Here is a 21,513-nt window from a genome sequence, read left to right as displayed (position 1 = left end):
TAATAATAATCAGAGGGAGGACCTGATATCCCCACCTTGGTCCTCACCATGGGCAGCGAGTGGGAGCCTTAATAATAATAATCAGAGGGAGGACCTGATATCCCCACCTTGGACCTCACCCATGGGCAGCGAGTGGGGGCCTTAATGATAATAATCAGAGGGAGGACCTGATATCCCCACCTTGGTCCTCACCCATGGGCAGCGAGTGGGGGCCTTAATAATAATAATCAGAGGGAGGACCTGATATCCCCACCTTGGTCCTCACCATGGGCAGCGAGTGGGGGCCTTAATAATAATAATCAGAGGGAGGACCTGATATCCCCACCTTGGTCCTCACCATGGGCAGCGAGTGGGGGCCTTAATAATAATAATTAGAGGGAGGACCTGATATCCCCACCTTGGTCCTCACCCATGGGCAGCGAGTGGGGGCCTTAATAATAATAATCAGAGGGAGGACCTGATATCCCCACCTTGGTCCTCACCATGGGCAGCGAGTGGGAGCCTTAATAATAATAATCAGAGGGAGGACCTGATATCCCCACCTTGGTCCTCACCCATGGGCAGCGAGTGGGAGCCTTAATAATAATAATCAGAGGGAGGACCTGATATCCCCACCTTGGTCCTCACCCATGGGCAGCGAGTGGGAGCCTTAATAATAATAATCAGAGGGAGGACCTGATATCCCCACCTTGGTCCTCACCCATGGGCAGCAAGTGGGGGCCTTAATAATAATAATCAGAGGGAGGACCTGATATCCCCACCTTGGTCCTCACCATGGGCAGCGAGTGGGGGCCTTAATAATAATAATAATCAGAGGGAGGACCTGATATCCCCACCTTGGTCCTCACCCATGGGCAGCGAGTGGGGGCCTTAAAAATAATAATCAGAGGGAGGACCTGATATCCCCACCTTGGTCCTCACCCATGGGCAGCGAGTGGGGGCCTTAATAATAATAATCAGAGGGAGGACCTGATATCCCCACCTTGGTCCTCACCCATGGGCAGCGAGTGGGGGCCTTAATAATAATAATCAGAGGGAGGACCTGATATCCCCACCTTGGTCCTCACCCATGGGCAGCGAGTGGGGGCCTTAATAATCAGAGGGAGGACCTAACATCCCCATATTGGCCCTTACCTATGGGCAGCGGGTGGGGGCCTTAATAATAATAATAATAATAAGGGGTATAACCTAATGTCCCCCTCCAGCCCCCCATCAATTGGCGGTGGATGCGGCCCTAAATAATAATAATCAGAGGGAGGACCTGCTATCCTCACCTTGGTCCTCACCATGGGCAGCGGGGAGGACCTAATGATCACAACTCATGGGACAAGGGGGGGGGGTAGTATTTGGCTGTCAGAGCGCTGTGATTGGTTGGCTTAGTAGCCAACCAATCAGAGTGCTCTTACTCAGGAAGTATTACTTTACTGAGAGGGTAGTGGATGCATGGAATAGCCTTCCAGCTGAAGTGGTAGAGGTTAACACAGTAAAGGAGTTTAAGCATGCGTGGGATAGGCATAAGGCTATCTTAACTATAAGATAATGCCAGGGACTAATGAAAGTATTTAGAAAACTGGGCAGACTAGATGGGCCGAATGGTTCTTATCTGCCGTCACATTCTATGTTTCTATGTTTCTATGTACTCATACTGCCCAGCTGTGGAAATTTTCATACACTTTGCAATAGCTGAGACAGCATGGGAAGCTTATATAAGTGCTGAGCTCAGTCTGCGGTAAGCCCTCCATGGGTGAAGATGGATGAATTCTGTTTCACTGTGTTTTTATTTTTATCCAATGGGGGGTTTTTTTTAGGTGGGGGGTTAATTAGGATTTTTTTTTTCATTATTTTTCTCAGGAATTATAGATTTTTTCTTTGGCCTTTTTTGGGTCTGAAGAACATAAGAAGTAGAAAGAAGAGTTATGATGGTACGTATAATTTTTTTAACAGGGTTAAGATTTGTTGTCCCCCCACACACTATTATTAGGGTGATGGGGCAGGTAAATGATTACAGCCCCCACCCAGTGTCCATCTGTAGGGGATGGGGGAGGGGGGAGGTTAGATGGTACTTCAGCTATGATTCCAGTTTGGGTAATTAGTCACCAAAGCAACTTTATCTCAATGAAGCAGTTTTGGTGTATAGATCACGTCCTGCAGTCTCACTGCTCAATCCTCTGCCTTTTAGGAATCACTTTTGTTTCTGTTTATGTGACCCTAGTCAACACGAAATTTTCATTTTCATTCAGATATTAACGGGACACTGCAATCACTAAAACACTTTTAGCTTAATTTCACTGATTAATTATCAGCCATTAAGGAGTTAAATTACTTTGTTTCTGCAGCCCCAGTGACACCTACCCTGGCTATAACTCACACAGCCTCCATGAAAAACATGGTTTAATGGCTTCAATCAGACGTGACAGCACAGTGTGTTTACTTTCAAAGTTTTTTAAAAATATACTCTTTTAATTGAACGTGAGAAACAACTTATGTTCTACAGAACTGCTGTAAAAGGAAGGGGAGGGGGTTGCAGTACTGTGCAGTCCAGTATAGTGTCTGTTTACCATTTATAATGCAAATTTGCAAGTTAACCTTTCCCCAAAAGGGAAACAATGTCAGTAATTCACTCTTTTGCCACTGGCAACAGATTTCGTTTTATTATAACTATCTGGTGGGGCATTGCTCTCAGTGTCTACGGACAAACCACAACTACTCATTGAGTGGATAACTTCACATTAGATTGACGTTTTGAGTGTCCATTTAACGGAATCTCAGGTTTACTTGTGAGTTGGGAGTGAGATTTTGAAAGTGAATTTTAGACAGCTGGCTTTGCAATTCACTACTGAGCTCAATGTACTGGGCGCCACCTAGTGGCCAAACTGCATAGATTCAGGGTCAATGGTAAAGTCTCATAGGAGCAATGATGGGATCTTTACTGGGATATAAAAAGCTCAGAATGACTGGGACTCCCGGAGATAATTAACGTTACAATGCGCCATTTATTGATGACTACATTGGGAGCCTGAGGAGTGACGGCAGAAACATGTAGGTCGGGCAAACTGGGAAAAAGTCCAATCCTTCAATCTAACATGGAATTTCTACTGTCCGACGGTAACCCCAAACGTTTTATACTGCCCATGGCATGCGATGAGAGGTATATCGGCTGGTAGAGTATTAGCAATGTCGCTGTCTTTGAATAGGGACACTCTGCTTTCAGTCCCACCTCACCAGTAAGTGTCTTTAGGTAAGACCTACCTACCTACCTCAAATAGACCGTAAGCTGGTCTGAGCAGGGCCTTTTAAATATCCCCTCTCTGTAACTGTGAATTGCTGCGGAATATAAATACTGATAATTACACTACGATGGTGTGGATAACATTGACATTAAATTAAATGCACACAATCCTGATGGGGTTCATAATCTGCGTGCCAGTCACCCTATTTATATCAGTCTAACTAACGTGTGGCTCTTCTTCTCCAAATTCCAGTAATCTTGCAGATTTACGCTGTTTCCCCGATGCCTCTAAGATGGAACTTGAAGCCCTCTGGGTGGAGAATGGATTTACTTCCCTAGTATTCCTGCCATATTTACTGACAGTAATGGCCAAGCAATGACTTGTCCCTCTGGTTCTAGATCCAGTGCTGGCCCAGCATGTTGGGACGTGAGGCCAGACTATAACAGGCTGCCTGAGAGTGATAAGACCAGTGACTCCATATAACAGGCTGGCTGAGAGTGATGTGATCACTGACTCCCTATAACAGGCTGCATGAGAGTGATGAGATCCCTGGTTCCCTATAACAGGCTGTCTGGGAGTGATAGATCCCTGGCTCCCGATAACAGGCTGTCTGAGAGTGATGTGATCACTGGCTCCCTATAACAGGCTGTCTGGGAGTGATGATATCACTGACTCCCTATAACAGGCTGTCTGGGAGTGATGATATCACTGACTCCCTATAACAGGCTGTCTGGGAATGATGAGACCAGTGACTCCCTATACAAGGCTGTCTGAGAGTGATTAGACCAGTGGCTCCCTATACTAGGCTGTCTGAGAGTGATGAGATCCCTGGCTCCCTATACCAGGCTGTCAGAGTGCTGAGATCCCTGGCTCCCTATAACAGGCTGTCTGGGAGTGATGAGGCCATTGGCTCCCTATAACAGGCTGTCTGAGAGTGATGAGACCATTGGCTCCCTATAACAGTCTGTCTGGGAGTGATGAGACCAGTGGCTCCCTATAACAGGCTGGCTGAGAGTGATGAGACCAGTGTCCCCCTATACAAGGCTGGCTGAGAGTGATGATATGCCTGGCTCCCTATATCAGGCTGGCTGAGGGTGATGAGATCACTAGCTCCCTATACCAGGCTGTCTGAGAGTTATGAGGTCACTGGCTCCCTATAACGAGCTGACTGAGAGTGATAGATCCCTGGCTCCCTATAACAGGCTGTGTGGGAGTGATAAATCCCTGGCTCCCTATAACAGGCTGTCTGGGAGTGCTGAGATCCCTGGATCCCTATAACAGGCTGGCTAGGAGTGATGAGACCAGTGGTTCCCTATACCAGGCTGTCTGAGAGTGATGAGAGCATTGGCTCCCTATACCAGGCTGTCTGAGAGTGATGCGACCAGTGGCTCCCTATACCAGGCTGTCTGGGAGTGATGAGATCCCTGGCTCCCTATAACAGGCTGTCTGGGAGTGATAGATCCCTGGCTCCCGATACCAGGCTGTCTGGGAGTGATGAGATCCCTGGCTCCCTATACCAGGCTGTCTGGGAGTGATGAGATCCCTGGCTCCCTATAACAGGCTGTCTGAGAGTGATGAGATCCCTGGCTCCCTATAAAAAGCTGGCTGGGAGTGATGAGACCAGTGGCTCCCTATACCAGGCTGTCTGAGAGTGATGAGACCAGTGGCTCCCTATAACAGGCTGTCTGGGAGTGATAGATCCCTGGCTCCCGATACCAGGCTGTCTGGGAGTGATGAGATCCCTGGCTCCCTATAACAGGCTGTCTGAGAGTGATGAGATCCCTGGCTCCCTATAACAGGCTGTCTGAGAGTGATGAGACCAGTGGCTCCCTATACCAGGCTGTCTGAGAGTGATGAGACCAGTGGCTCCCTATACCAGGCTGTCTGGAAGTGAGGAGATCCCTGGCTCCCTATACCAGGCTGTCTGAGGGTGATGAGATACCTGGCTCCCTATAACAGGCTGTCTGAGAGTGATGAGATCCCTGACTCCCTATAACAGGCTGTCTGAGAGTGATGAGATCCCTGACTCCCTATACCAGGCTGTCTGAGAGTGATGAGACCAGTGGCTCCCTATACCAGGCTGGCTGGAAGTGAGGAGATCCCTGGCTCCCTATACCAGGCTGGCTGGGAGTGATGAGAGCACTGGCTCCCTATATAACCCAGGGATCCTATCTGCGCATGCGCACTCTCTCAGACAGGTCAGGTGACTGCCCCCTTGCCCTCGGAGCCCCGCCCCCAGTCTGACAGCTCTGTACAGTAATGACGTCACGCGGCGCGGGTCACATGACCGGCTCCGTACAGTAAGGGCCCAGTATGGCGCCGGGAACTCCGGGAGCGACAGCTGGCACACGGTGAGGGCCGAGACATGCGGGATCCGGGCCGGAGGAAGAGGAGGCGGCGGCGGAGGAAGAAGGGCCGGACCTGGGCAGAGGCCGCGAGGACGGTGAGGAGAGGGTTAATAGGGAATAATACTGACATTAATGGGTTAATAGAGAATAATACTGACATTAATGGGTTAATAGAGAATAATACTGACATTAATGGGTTAATAGGGAATAATACTGACATTAATGGGTTAATAGGGAATAATACTGACATTAATGGGTTAATAGGGAATAATACGGACATTAATGGGTTAATAGGGAATGATACTGACATTAATGGGTTAATAGGGAATAATACTGACATTAATGGGTTAATAGGGAATAATACTGACATTAATGGGTTAATAGGGAATAATACTGACATTAATGGGTTAATAGGGAATAATACTGACATTAATGGGTTAATAGGGAATAGTACTGACATTAATGGGTTAATAGGGAATAATACTGACATTAATGGGTTAATAGGGAATAGTACTGACATTAATGGGTTAATAGGGAATAATACTGACATTAATGGGTTAATAGGGAATAATACTGACATTAATGGGTTAATAGGGAATAGTACTGACATTAATGGGTTAATAGGGAATAATACTGACATTAATGGGTTAATAGGGAATAATACTGACATTAATGGGTTAATAGGGAATAATACTGACATTAATGGGTTAATAGGGAATAATACTGACATTAATGGGTTAATAGGGAATAGTACTGACATTAATGGGTTAATAGGGAATAGTACTGACATTAATGGGTTAATAGGGAATAATACTGACATTAATGGGTTAATAGGGAATAGTACTGACATTAATGGGTTAATAGGGAATAATACTGACATTAATGGGTTAATAGGGAATAATACTGACATTAATGGGTTAATAGAGAATAATACTGACATTAATGGGTTAATAGGGAATAATACTGACATTAATGGGTTAATAGAGAATAATACTGACATTAATGGGTTAATAGGGAATAATACTGACATTAATGGGTTAATAGGGAATGATACTGACATTAATGGGTTAATAGGGAATGATACTGACATTAATGGGTTAATAGAGAATGATACTGACATTAATGGGTTAATAGGGAATAATACTGACATTAATGGGTTAATAGGGAATGATACTGACATTAATGGGTTAATAGGGAATAATACTGACATTAATGGGTTAATAGGGAATAATACTGACATTAATGGGTTAATAGGGAATAATACTGACATTAATGGGTTAATAGGGAATGATACTGACATTAATGGGTTAATAGGGAATAATACTGACATTAATGGGTTAATAGGGAATAGTACTGACATTAATGGGTTAATAGGGAATAATACTGACATTAATGGGTTAATAGGGAATAGTACTGACATTAATGGGTTAATAGGGAATAATACTGACATTAATGGGTTAATAGGGAATAATACTGACATTAATGGGTTAATAGGGAATAATACTGACATTAATGGGTTAATAGAGAGTAATACTGACATTAATGGGTTAATAGGGAATAATACTGACATTAATGGGTTAATAGGGAATAGTACTGACATTAATGGGTTAATAGGGAATAATACTGACATTAATGGGTTAATAGGGAATAGTACTGACATTAATGGGTTAATAGGGAATAATACTGACATTAATGGGTTAATAGGGAATAATACTGACATTAATGGGTTAATAGAGAATAATACTGACATTAATGGGTTAATAGGGAATAATACTGACATTAATGGGTTAATAGGGAATAATACTGACATTAATGGGTTAATAGGGAATAATACTGACATTAATGGGTTAATAGGGAATGATACTGACATTAATGGGTTAATAGGGAATGATACTGACATTAATGGGTTAATAGAGAATGATACTGACATTAATGGGTTAATAGGGAATGATACTGACATTAATGGGTTAATAGGGAATAATACTGACATTAATGGGTTAATAGGGAATGATACTGACATTAATGGGTTAATAGGGAATAATACTGACATTAATGGGTTAATAGGGAATAATACTGACATTAATGGGTTAATAGGGAATAATACTGACATTAATGGGTTAATAGGGAATAATACTGACATTAATGGGTTAATAGGGAATAATACTGACATTAATGGGTTAATAGAGAATAATACTGACATTAATGGGTTAATAGAGAATAATACTGACATTAATGGGTTAATAGAGAATAATACTGACATTAATGGGTTAATAGAGAATAATACTGACATTAATGGGTTAATAGAGAATACTGACATTAATGGGTTAATAGAGAATAATACTGACATTAATGGGTTAATAGGGAATAATACTGACACTAATGGGTTAATAGGGAATAATACTGACATTAATGGGTTAATAGAGAATAATACTGACATTAATGGGTTAATAGGGAATAATACTGACACTAATGGGTTAATAGGGAATAATACTGACATTAATGGGTTATAGAGAGTAATACTGACATTAATGGGTTAATAGAGAATAATACTGACATTAATGGGTTAATAGAGAATAATGCTGACATTAATGGGTTAATAGAGAATAATGCTGACATTAATGGGTTAATGGGGAATAATGCTGACATTAATGGGTTAATAGGGAATGATACTGACATTAATGGGTTAATAGGGAATAATACTGACATTAATGGGTTAATAGGGAATAATACTGACATTAATGGGTTAATAGGGAATAATACTGACATTAATGGGTTAATAGAGAATATTACTGACATTAATGGGTTAATAGAGAATAATACTGACATTAATGGGTTAATAGGAAATAATACTGACACTAATGGGTTAATAGAGAATAATACTGACATTAATGGGTTAATAGGGAATAATACTGACATTAATGGGTTAATAGGGAATAATACTGACATTAATGGGTTAATAGGGAATAATACTGACATTAATGGGTTAATAGAGAATAATACTGACATTAATGGGTTAATAGGGAATAATACTGACATTAATGGGTTAATAGGGAATAATACTGACATTAATGGGTTAATAGAGAATAATACTGACATTAATGGGTTAATAGGGAATAATACTGACATTAATAGGTTAATAGGGAATAATACTGACATTAATGGGTTAATAGGGAATAATACTGACATTAATGGGTTAATAGGGCATAATACTGACATTAATGGGTTAATAGGGAATAATACTGACACTAATAGGTTAATAGGGAATAATACTGACACTAATGGGTTAATAGAGAGTAATACTGACATTAATGGGTTAATAGGGAATAATACTGACATTAATGGGTTAATAGGGAATAATACTGACATTAATGGGTTAATAGGGAATAATACTGACATTAATGGGTTAATAGAGAGTAATACTGACACTAATGGGTTAATAGAGAATAATACTGACACTAATGGGTTAATAGAGAATAATACTGACACTAATGGGTTAATAGAGAATAATACTGACATTAATGGGTTAATTGGGAATAATACTGACATTAATGGGTTAATAGGGAATAATACTGACATTAATGGGTTAATAGGGAATAATACTGACATTAATGGGTTAATAGGGAATAATACTGACATTAATGGGTTAATAGAGAATAATACTGACAATGGGTTAATAGGGAATAATACTGACATTAATGGGTTAATAGGGAATAATACTGACATTAATGGGTTAATAGAGAATAATACTGACATTAATGGGTTAATAGGGAATAATACTGACATTAATGGGTTAATAGGGAATAATACTGACATTAATGGGTTAATAGGGAATAATACTGACATTAATGGGTTAATAGGGAATAATACTGACACTAATGGGTTAATAGGGAATAATACTGACACTAATGGGTTAATAGAGAGTAATACTGACATTAATGGGTTAATAGGGAATAATACTGACATTAATGGGTTAATGGGGAATAATGCTGACATTAATGGGTTAATAGGGAATAATACTGACACTAATGGGTTAATAGAGAGTAATACTGACATTAATGGGTTAATAGGGAATAATGCTGACATTAATGGGTTAATGGGGAATAATGCTGACATTAATGGGTTAATAGGGAATAATACTGACATTAATGGGTTAATAGGGAATAATACTGACATTAATGGGTTAATAGAGAATAATACTGACATTAATGGGTTAATAGAGAATAATACTGACATTAATGGGTTAATAGGGAATAATACTGACATTAATGGGTTAATAGGGAATAATACTGACATTAATGGGTTATAGGGAGTAATACTGACATTAATGGGTTAATAGAGAATAATACTGACATTAATGGGTTAATAGAGAATAATACTGACATTAATGGGTTAATACGGAATAATACTGACATTACTGGGTTAATAGGGGATAATACTGACATTAATGGGTTAATAGGGGATAATACTGACATTAATGGGTTAATAGAGAATAATACTGACATTAATGGGTTAATAGAGAATAATACTGACATTAATGGGTTAATAGAGAATAATACTGACATTAATGGGTTAATAGAGAATAATACTGACATTAATGGGTTAATAGGGAATAATACTGTCATTAATGGGTTAATAGGGAATAATACTGTCATTAATGGGTTAATAGGGAATAATACTGACATTAATGGGTTAATAGGGAATAATACTGACATTAATGGGTTAATAGGGAATAATACTGACATTAATGGGTTAATAGGGAATAATACTAACATTAATGGGTTAATAGGGAATAATACTGACATTAATGGGTTAATAGGGAATAATACTGACATTAATGGGTTAATAGGGAATAATATTAACATTAATGGGTTAATAGGGAATAATACTGACATTAATGGGTTAATAGGGAATAATACTGACATTAATGGGTTAATACGGAATAATACTGGCATTAATGGGTTAATAGAGAATAATACTGACATTAATGGGTTAATAGAGTATAATACTGACATTAATGGGTTAATAGAGAATAATACTGACATTAATGGGTTAATAGAGAATAATACTGACATTAATGGGTTAATAGAGAATAATACTGACATTAATGGGTTAATAGAGAATAATACTGACATTAATGGGTTAATAGAGAATAATACTGACATTAATGGGTTAATAGGGAATAATACTGACATTAATGGGTTAATAGGGAATAATACTGACATTAATGGGTTAATAGAGAGTAATACTGACATTAATGGGTTAATAGAGAGTAATACTGACATTAATGGGTTAATAGAGAGTAATACTGACATTAATGGGTTAATAGGGAATAATACTGACATTAATGGGTTAATAGGGAATAGTACGGACATTAATGGGTTAATAGGGAATAGTACTGACATTAATGGGTTAATAGGGAATAATACTGACATTAATGGGTTAATAGGGAATAATACTGACATTAATGGGTTAATAGGGAATAATACTGACATTAATGGGTTAATAGGGAATAATACTAACATTAATGGGTTAATAGGGAATAATACTGACATTAATGGGTTAATAGGGAATAATACTGACATTAATGGGTTAATAGGGAATAATATTAACATTAATGGGTTAATAGGGAATAATACTGACATTAATGGGTTAATAGGGAATAATACTGACATTAATGGGTTAATACGGAATAATACTGGCATTAATGGGTTAATAGAGAATAATACTGACATGGGTTAATAGAGTATAATACTGACATTAATGGGTTAATAGAGAATAATACTGACATTAATGGGTTAATAGAGAATAATACTGACATTAATGGGTTAATAGAGAATAATACTGACATTAATGGGTTAATAGAGAATAATACTGACATTAATGGGTTAATAGGGAATAATACTGACATTAATGGGTTAATAGGGAATAATACTGACATTAATGGGTTAATAGAGAGTAATACTGACATTAATGGGTTAATAGAGAGTAATACTGACATTAATGGGTTAATAGGGAATAATACTGACATTAATGGGTTAATAGGGAATAATACTGACATTAATGTGTTAATAGAGAATAATACTGACATTAATGGGTTAATAGGGAATAATACTGACATTAATGGGTTAATAGAGAATAATACTGACATTAATGTGTTAATAGAGAGTAATACTGACATTAATGGGTTAATAGGGAATAATACGGACATTAATGGGTTAATAGGGAATAATACGGACATTAATGGGTTAATAGGGAATAATACGGACATTAATGGGTTAATAGGGAATAATACGGACATTAATGGGTTAATAGGGAATAGTACGGACATTAATGGGTTAATAGGGAATAGTACGGACATTAATGGGTTAATAGGGAATAGTACGGACATTAATGGGTTAATAGGGAATAGTACGGACATTAATGGGTTAATAGGGAATAGTACTGACATTAATGGGTTAATAGGGAATAGTACTGACATTAATGGGTTAATAGGGAATAGTACTGACATTAATGGGTTAATAGGGAATAGTACTGACATTAATGGGTTAATAGGGAATAGTACTGACATTAATGGGTTAATAGGGAATAGTACTGACATTAATGGGTTAATAGGGAATAGTACTGACATTAATGGGTTAATAGGGAATAGTACTGACATTAATGGGTTAATAGGGAATAGTACTGACATTAATGGGTTAATAGGGAATAGTACTGACATTAATGGGTTAATAGGGAATAGTACTGACATTAATGGGTTAATAGGGAATAGTACTGACATTAATGGGTTAATAGGGAATAGTACTGACATTAATGGGTTAATAGGGAATAGTACTGACATTAATGGGTTAATAGGGAATAGTACTGACATTAATGGGTTAATAGGGAATAGTACTGACATTAATGGGTTAATAGGGAATAGTACTGACATTAATGGGTTAATAGGGAATAGTACTGACATTAATGGGTTAATAGGGAATAGTACTGACATTAATGGGTTAATAGGGAATAGTACTGACATTAATGGGTTAATAGGGAATAATACTGACATTAATGGGTTAATAGGGAATAATACTGACATTAATGGGTTAATAGGGAATAATACTGACATTAATGGGTTAATAGGGAATAATACTGACATTAATGGGTTAATAGGGAATAATACTGACATTAATGGGTTAATAGAGAGTAATACTGACATTAATGGATTAATAGGGAATGATACTGACATTAATGGATTAATACGGAATAATACCGACTTAATGGGTTAATAGGGAATAATACTAACATTAATGGGTTAACTGAGCCTGGAAGGGGAATTGGATCAGCAAATACAGAATAATACTGACATTAATGGGTTAATACAGAATAAAACTCACATTTATTGGTTAACACAGAATAGTACTGACATTAATGGGTTAACTGAGCCTGGGGGAGAATGGGATCAGCAAATAAAGGGTTAATACATTAATACAGGGTTAACTGAGACTGTAGGGGGAATGGAATCAGCAAATACAGAATAATACTGACATTAATGGGTTAATACAGCATAATGCTCACATTAAAGGACCACTCTAGGCACCCAGACGACTTCAGCTTAATGAAGTGGTCTGGGTGCCAGGTACCTCTAGGATTAACCCTTTTTTTTATAAACATAGCAGTTTCAAAGAAACTGCTATGTTTATAATGAGGGTTAATCCAGCCTCCAAATCCTCTAGTGGCTGTCTCACTGACAGCCGCTAGAGGCGTTTGCGTGATTCTCACTGTGAAAATCACAGTGAGAGCACGCAAGCGTCCATAGGAAAGCATTGTAAATGCTTTCCTATGCGACCGGCTGAATGCGAGCGCGGCTCCTGCCGCGCATGCGCATTCAGCCGATGACGTCGCGATCAAGATGGAGAGGAGGAGGAAAGCTCCCCGCCCGGCGCTGGAAAAAGAGGTAAGTTTAACCCCTTCCTCTCTCCAGAGCCCGGCGGGAGGGGGTCCCTGAGGGTGGGGGCACCCTCAGGGTACTCTAGTGCCAGGAAAACGAGTATGTTTTCCTGGCACTAGAGTGGTCCTTTAATGGGTTAATACAAAATAATACTCTCATCAATAGGTTAATAAAGGGTTATCCGAGCCTGGAGGGGGAATGGGATCAGCAAATACAGGGTTAATATTCACATTAATGGGTTAATACAGAATAATGCTCACATTAATTGGTTAATACAGTGTTAATACTCATATGGGTTAATAAAGGGTTAACTGAGCCTGGAGGGTGAAAGGGATCAGCAACTACAGAATAATACTCACATTCATGGGTGAATACTGGAGCGATCACATTAATGGGATAATACCGGGAGATCTCAAATAAATGGGTTAATTTTGGGAAGATCACATTAATGGGTTAATACCTGGGAGATCATATTAATGGTTTAATGCTGGGAGATCACATTACTGTAATGGGTTAATACTGGGAGATCACATTAATTGGTTAATACCGGGGAGATCACATTACTGTAATGGGTTAATACTGGGAGATCACATTAATTGGTTAATACCGGGAGATCACATTAATGGGTTAGTACCGGGGAGATCACATTAATGGGTTAATACCGGGGAGATCACATTAATTGGTTAATACCGGGGAGATCTCATTAATGGGTTAATTTTGGGAAGATCACATTAATGGGTTAATACCTGGGAGATCATATTAATGGGTTAATACTGGGAGATCACATTAATTGGTTAATACCGGGGAGATCTCATTAATGGTTTAATGCTGGGAGATCACATTACTGTAATGGGTTAATACTGGGGTGATCACATTAATTGGTTAATACCGGGAGATCACATTAATGGTTTAATGCTGGGAGATTGCATTAAAGGATTAATACTAGGGAGATCACATTAATGGGTTAATACCGGGGAGATCACATTAATGGGTTAATACCGGGGAGATCACATTAATGGGTTAATACCGGGGAGATCACATTAATGGGTTAATACCGGGGAGATCACATTAATTGGTTAATACTGGGATATCACATTAATTGGTTAATACTGGGAGATCTCATTAATGGGTTAATACCGGGGAGATCTCATTAATGGGTTAATACCGGGGAGATTGCATTAATGGGTTAATTTTGGGGAGATCGCATGGGTTAATGGGTTAATACCGGAAGATCATAGCAAAGGGTTAATACTGGGATGTCAGATGATTATATTGCAGGTCCCCCGGGTTGTAGGGATTATTCAGTGCGGGTCTAGATTATAGGGATTCAATTTGGGGGCACGGGTTATAGGGATTACATTATGGGGGGTGGGTTATAGGGATTACATTATGGGGCACGAGATATAGGGATTATATTATGTGGGATGGGTTATAGGGATTACATTATGGGGGATGGGTTATAAGGATTACATTATGGGGATGGGTTATAAGGATTACATTATGGGGATGGGTTATAAGGATTACATTATGGGGATGGGTTATAAGGATTACATTATGGGGATGGGTTATAGGGATTACATTATGGGGCACGAGATATAGGGATTACATTATGGGGGATGGGTTATAGGGATTACATTATGGGGGATTGGTTATAGGGATTACATTATGGGGAATTGGTTATAGGGATTACATTATGGGGGATGGGTTATAGGGATTACATTATGGGGGATGGGTTATAGGGATTACATTATGGGGGATGGGTTATAGGGATTACATTATGGGGGATGGGTTATAGGGATTACATTATGGGGGATTGGTTATAGGGATTACATTATGGGGATGGGTTATAGGGATTACATTATGGGGGATGGGTTACAGGGATTACATTATGGGGGATGGGTCAAAGGGATGACATTATGGGGGATGGGTTATAGGGATTGCATTATGGGGATGGGTTATAGGGTGTAACGGATCGCCTGGCACCCCGACTGAGTACCTCCGTTAATGGATGCTCCTAGTGCTTCCTGAGGACTCCAAGCACTCTGGCAGACACCACAATCACCGAATCCAAGAAACCTTTACATTCTCCCAAGCGTATGAATGCTGTAGACCATTGAATAGGAACCATACGTATAGGCTTGTACCCCTAGCAGTCAACTGGAACAGCATACAATAAATCCTTCCCCCAATAATGAGACGACACATCACTTTGAGGTTAAAACAGGAACTCTGGACTGGCTCATCCAGCCTGGCTTTTATTACACTAATCCACATACAGGCCACACCCAGGGGGAGGCATAAAATAACCAATCACATACATGGTTCAGCCCACACATCCCCTCCCCTCAGATAACATTAAACCCAATTATCCGGTACACTTTTTCAGCCAAGTTCTGGATGTACCCCAAAACCCGGGGGTACACCTTTAAATCCAGCATCGCTGGATAGCCCTTATTCAGGGGGACAACATATTCAAAATTCAAGTAATTCGGATGAATGGTTCGTGAGATATGGGGTTCCAAAGATTTGACCGACCGCATGGGTAAAGTATCCGAAAACAGTTCCATGCATTTTGGCCCTGCGGTCGGTCACAAACAAGGGAATGAAAACAGGCGAATTGCCTGTGTTATAGAGCCTGGAGAGGGTTTGAATGAATTCCCTTGTTTATGGGGCTCTTTCTACCGAACGGCGGGTCATTCGGTAGTTTCCATACGAATTTCTGGAAGTATGGAGGTCTCAGCGGTGTTTGCCTAGTCAAGTGTCCGATTTTAGTTCCAGACACTCGACGGCAAAACACCGCTGTTCGGTAGTTTAAGATGGCCGCCGCCACGTGTTTGTTTCCCGAATGGCGGCCACCCAGAGGACAAAGACCACACTGCACTGATTGCCAATTACCTGTTTGCAACATTGTTGCAAACGGTAATTGGAGGCACACTCATTCCTGGGTGGTCTGGTTGTTCGGTAGTTTCACTCAATATACTGAATGGAGTGATTCTACCGAACAATCAGAATGCTGCATACAAATCACCCAGGTTAAACTTAACACATCTATAAATACATATATAATATTACAGGCAGTACACTAGAATATGTATCACAGTCTTAAAGGGACAGTAGTCCCAAAAGTCCCAATATGTCCATAGATGCTGTTAAAAGGGCCAGTAGCAGCAATATACAGTACAATATGCCCCAAATAACCCAGGGGCCATAGTCAGCAGGTAGGAGGCTAGCAAACAGGCTTCTCCAGGGCCCAGTGGCGAGGTTGGTTTCGCCACATTTCTCCCCTTTTCCAAACAGACTAACAGGGTACCTGACCTCTTGCCGGTCAGTGCCCTTGTTAGTCCAGCAGCCCACCCACAAAACAGAAACAGCAGTACAGCCCACCAACAATAAATGGTTACTACACCTGAGTAAGAGAAAAACTTGTCCAGGTCCAGGTGCCTCACCATGGCTGTGTGGGGGACTGGTAGGCTGTTTTGGTGGGTTGCTGAGTGGGCAGAGCCCAGCGGTACTCTGCCCTGGTGCCAGCCCTACCCCGGGAGTAGTCTGGTTGGAGCCTTGCTGGAGACCGACTGCCTCCCCTTTAGCTGCGCAGCTCTGCTGCTGGAGACCGACTGTCTCCCCTTGAGTTACACAGCTCTGCTGCTGGAGACCGACTGTCTCCCCTTTAGTTACACAGCTCTGCTGCTGGAGACAGACTGTCTCCCCTTTGGCTAAACAGCCCTGTTGTGGGGGGGCAGGACCGACCGTCCCTACCCCCTGTGCTGGAAGTGCAGAGACCACGGTCCCATCTGCACATATGTGGGGCTTACAGTCTCCCCCTGGTACATTAAGCTGTCGCTGGGGAGAGGTGGTAACCAGCTCCTCTCCCATTAGAACACTCTGCCCATCGATGATCCGTCGCTGGGAAGAGGTGGTAACAATCTCCTCTCCCATGCCTACTTTCAGTCTTTGTGGAGGGAGACCGACTGTCTCTCCTCCCAATTCAGTGTCCTGCTGCTGGGGAATAGAGACTGGGCTCTCTATTCCCAAACAATCATGCTGCTGCTGGGGGGTAGGACCAACTACCTCTGCCCCCTGTAACTCAGCCTTCCGCTGGGGAGGGAGGACGCTGCTCTCCTCTCCCTGCACTTCACACTGCCTTCCCGGCATATCACTCTGCTGCTGGGGGGAAGGACCAACTACCTCTGCCCCCTGTAACTCAGCCTGCCGCTGGGGAATGGAGACTGGGCTCCCAATTCCCTGTGATTCACACTGCCGCTGGGGAATGGAGACTGGGCTCCCAATTCCCAACAAATCACACTGCCGCTGGGGAGGGAGGACGGCCCCTTCAGCTCCCTGTAACTTGGGCGCAGAGACCACGGTCCCATCTGCGCTGGTGAGGGGTTTTCTGTCTCCCCTTGGTGGGTTAGGTTGTCGGTGGGGAGAGGGGGTATCAGACGCCTCTCCCTGCACTGTAGACTGCCGCTGGGGATCAGGGCTGACCCTCTGTACTCCCTGTAGGCAGGGCGCAGAGACCACAGTCCCATCTGCGCTGGTGAGGGGCTTACTGTCTCCCCTTGGTGAGCTGTGCTGCCGCTGGGGAGAGGTAATAACAGGCTCCTCTCCCTGAACCGTAGACTGCCGCTGGGGATCTGGGCCAACTGCCCAGCATCCCTGTAGGGCCGGTAGAGAGATCTCGGTCCCATCTTCACCTGCCATCTGTGGGTCTCTCCAGGACCAGTCTATGAGGTCCCCAACTTCTGCAGCTGGTAGTGAAGCAGGGGGTACCTCAGCCACCTTTTCCCAGCTGTAGGCTAGCAGGTCTGGGTCTGCCAACCAGTTTTCCCGGTCTGCGTCCCTGCTCTGCGGCTGGCAGGAATTTAATAGTTCTACATAGTCCATCTCCAGCTCTCGTTCCATGGCAGCGAAACGGCGGAGGTCTTGTCCCAGTCCAATAGATCTCGGGCCCTGTATCATCTCACCTCGGTAATGAAAGATAGCCCAGTACCGTGACTCTGCTGGACTGCCGAAGTCGACATCCTCCACTAAGGCTTTCCACAACAGGCCAGGGCTCGTGTAGTTCTCCCCCTCTGGCTGGATGCCCTCTGCCCTCCACGTCTCTGGCTGGACAGTGCACCACCACAGTGCCCGGTATGAGGTGTCCAAGCTCAGTTCCCTTTCCACGAGGTACTCGAGTTGTCTTACCCGCTGCCCTCCAGGTTGGTCTCCCAGAAGCGGCATCCGCCAGGCCATTTGTTCCTCCAACCGGTATGCGACACCAGGAAGGCGCTGCTGCCGTTGATACTGGACTTCCTCCAGGGCATCGTACCATAATTCTATCCGGGCATTATCTCTCCATTCTAATTCACTCTCTTCCTCAGGTGTGTGTGTTGCCCAGGGGTCTACGAACCCCATTTTCCCAAATCTTTATGTAAACAGGGACGCTGTATGCACACCAGCGTCGCCCTCAATTGTAAATCCAAACGCACTGTGTCTCCGAGCTGCTTTACCTCGCACTAGGACGCCATCCCACCGCTTGCCACCAATGTAACGGATCGCCTGGCACCCCGACTTGGTACCTCCGTTAATGGATGCTCCTAGTGCTTCCTGAGGACTCCAAGCACTCTGGCAGACACCACAATCACCGAATCCAAGAAACCTTTACATTCTCCCAAGCGTATGAATGCTGTAGACCATTGAATAGGAACCATACGAATAGGCTTGTACCCCTAGCAGTCAACTGGAACAGCATACAATAAATCCTTCCCCCAATAATGAGACGACACATCACTTTGAGGTTAAAACAGGAACTCTGGACTGGCTCATCCAGCCTGGCTTTTATTACACTAATCCACATACAGGCCACACCCAGGGGGAGGCATAAAATAACCAATCACATACATGGTTCAGCCCACACATCCCCTCCCCTCAGATAACATTAAACCCAATTATCCGGTACACTTTTTCAGCCAAGTTCTGGATGTACCCCAAAACCCGGGGGTACACCTTTAAATCCAGCATCGCTGGATAGCCCTTATTCAGGGGGACAACATATTCAAAATTCAAGTAATTCGGATGAATGGTTCGTGAGATATGGGGTTCCAAAGATTTGACCGACCGCATGGGTAAAGTATCCGAAAACAGTTCCATGCATTTTGGCCCTGCGGTCGGTCACAAACAAGGGAATGAAAACAGGCGAATTGCCTGTGTTATAGAGCCTGGAGAGGGTTTGAATGAATTCCCTTGTTTATGGGGCTCTTTCTACCGAACGGCGGGTCATTCGGTAGTTTCCATACGAATTTCTGGAAGTATGGAGGTCTCAGCGGTGTTTGCCTAGTCAAGTGTCCGATTTTAGTTCCAGACACTCGACGGCAAAACACCGCTGTTCGGTAGTTTAAGATGGCCGCCGCCACGTGTTTGTTTCCCGAATGGCGGCCACCCAGAGGACAAAGACCACACTGCACTGATTGCCAATTACCTGTTTGCAACATTGTTGCAAACGGTAATTGGAGGCACACTCATTCCTGGGTGGTCTGGTTGTTCGGTAGTTTCACTCAATATACTGAATGGAGTGATTCTACCGAACAATCAGAATGCTGCATACAAATCACCCAGGATAAACTTAACACATCTATAAATACATATATAATATTACAGGCAGTACACTAGAATATGTATCACAGTCTTAAAGGGACAGTAGTCCCAAAAGTCCCAATATGTCCATAGATGCTGTTAAAAGGGCCAGTAGCAGCAATATACAGTACAATATGCCCCAAATAACCCAGGGGCCATAGTCAGCAGGTAGGAGGCTAGCAAACAGGCTTCTCCAGGGCCCAGTGGCGAGGTTGGTTTCGCCACATAGGGATTACATTATGGGGGATGGGTTATTGGGATTACATTATGGGGGATGGGTTATAGGGATTACATTATGGGGGATGGGTTATAGGGATTACATTATGGGGGATGGGTTATAGAGATTACATTATGGGGGGTGGGTTATAGGGATAACATTATGGGGATGGGTTATAGGGATTACATTATGGGGCACGAGATATAGGGATTACATTATGGGGGATGGGTTATAGGAATTACATTATGGGGGATGGGTTATAGGGATTACATTATGGGGGATGGGTTATAGGGATTACATTATGGGGGATTGGTTATAGGGATTACATTATGGGGGATTGGTTATAGGGATTACATTATGGGGGATGGGTTATAGGGATTACATTATGGGGGATGGGTTATAGGGATTACATTATGGGGGATGGGTTATAGGGATTACATTATGGGGGATGGGTTATAGGGATTACATAATGGGGATGGGTTATAGGGATTACATTATGGGGGGTGGGTTATTGGGATTACATTATGGGGGATGGGTTATTGGGATTACATTATGGGGGATGGGTTATAGGGATTACATTATGGGGGATGGGTTATAGAGATTACATTATGGGGGGTGGGTTATTGGGATTGCATTATGGGGGATGGGTTATAGGGATTGCATTATGGGGGATGGGTTACAGGGATTACATTATGGGGGATGGGTTATAGGGATTACATTATGGGGGTGGGTTATTGGGATTACATTATGGGGGGTGGGTTATTGGGATTACATTATGGGGGGTGGGTTATTGGGATTGCATTATGGGGGGTGGGTTATAGGGATTGCATTATGGGGGGTGGGTTATAGGGATTGCATTATGGGGGGTGGGTTATAGGGATTGCATTATGGGGGATGGGTTATAGGGATTGCATTATGGGGGATGGGTTATAGGGATTACATTATGGGGGATGGGTTATAGGGATTACTTTATGGGGGGTGGGTTATTGGGATTACATTATGGGGGTGGGTTATTGGGATTGCATTATGGGGGGTGGGTTATAGGGATTGCATTATGGGGGATGGGTTATAGGGATTACATTATGGGGGATGGGTTATAGGGATTACATTATGGGGGGTGGGTTATTGGGATTACATTATGGGGGGTGGGTTATTGGGATTGCATTATGGGGG

At 42.3% G+C, this 21,513-nt stretch overlaps 1 protein-coding gene across 2 annotated transcripts in view; it reads left to right on the top strand.

The window, feature by feature from the left end:
• The first annotated feature begins 5,525 nt into the window (after positions 1-5,525).
• The window catches only part of ASXL2 (ASXL transcriptional regulator 2), a 109,795-nt gene continuing 93,807 nt past the window's right edge, over positions 5,526-21,513 (top strand). For both annotated transcript variants that reach the window (XM_063441933.1, XM_063441934.1), the window contains exon 1: positions 5,526-5,673. In XM_063441933.1, coding sequence (XP_063298003.1) covers positions 5,596-5,673 — 78 coding nt within the window. In that variant the 5' untranslated portion in view covers positions 5,526-5,595. The remainder of the gene's footprint in view (positions 5,674-21,513) is intronic.

The sequence above is a fragment of the Pelobates fuscus genome, chromosome 2, assembly GCF_036172605.1.
Source record: "Pelobates fuscus isolate aPelFus1 chromosome 2, aPelFus1.pri, whole genome shotgun sequence".
Taxonomy (NCBI): domain Eukaryota; kingdom Metazoa; phylum Chordata; class Amphibia; order Anura; family Pelobatidae; genus Pelobates; species Pelobates fuscus.
The sequence above is the reverse complement of the archived record's forward strand: the minus strand, read 5'-3'. Positions and strand labels throughout refer to the sequence as shown.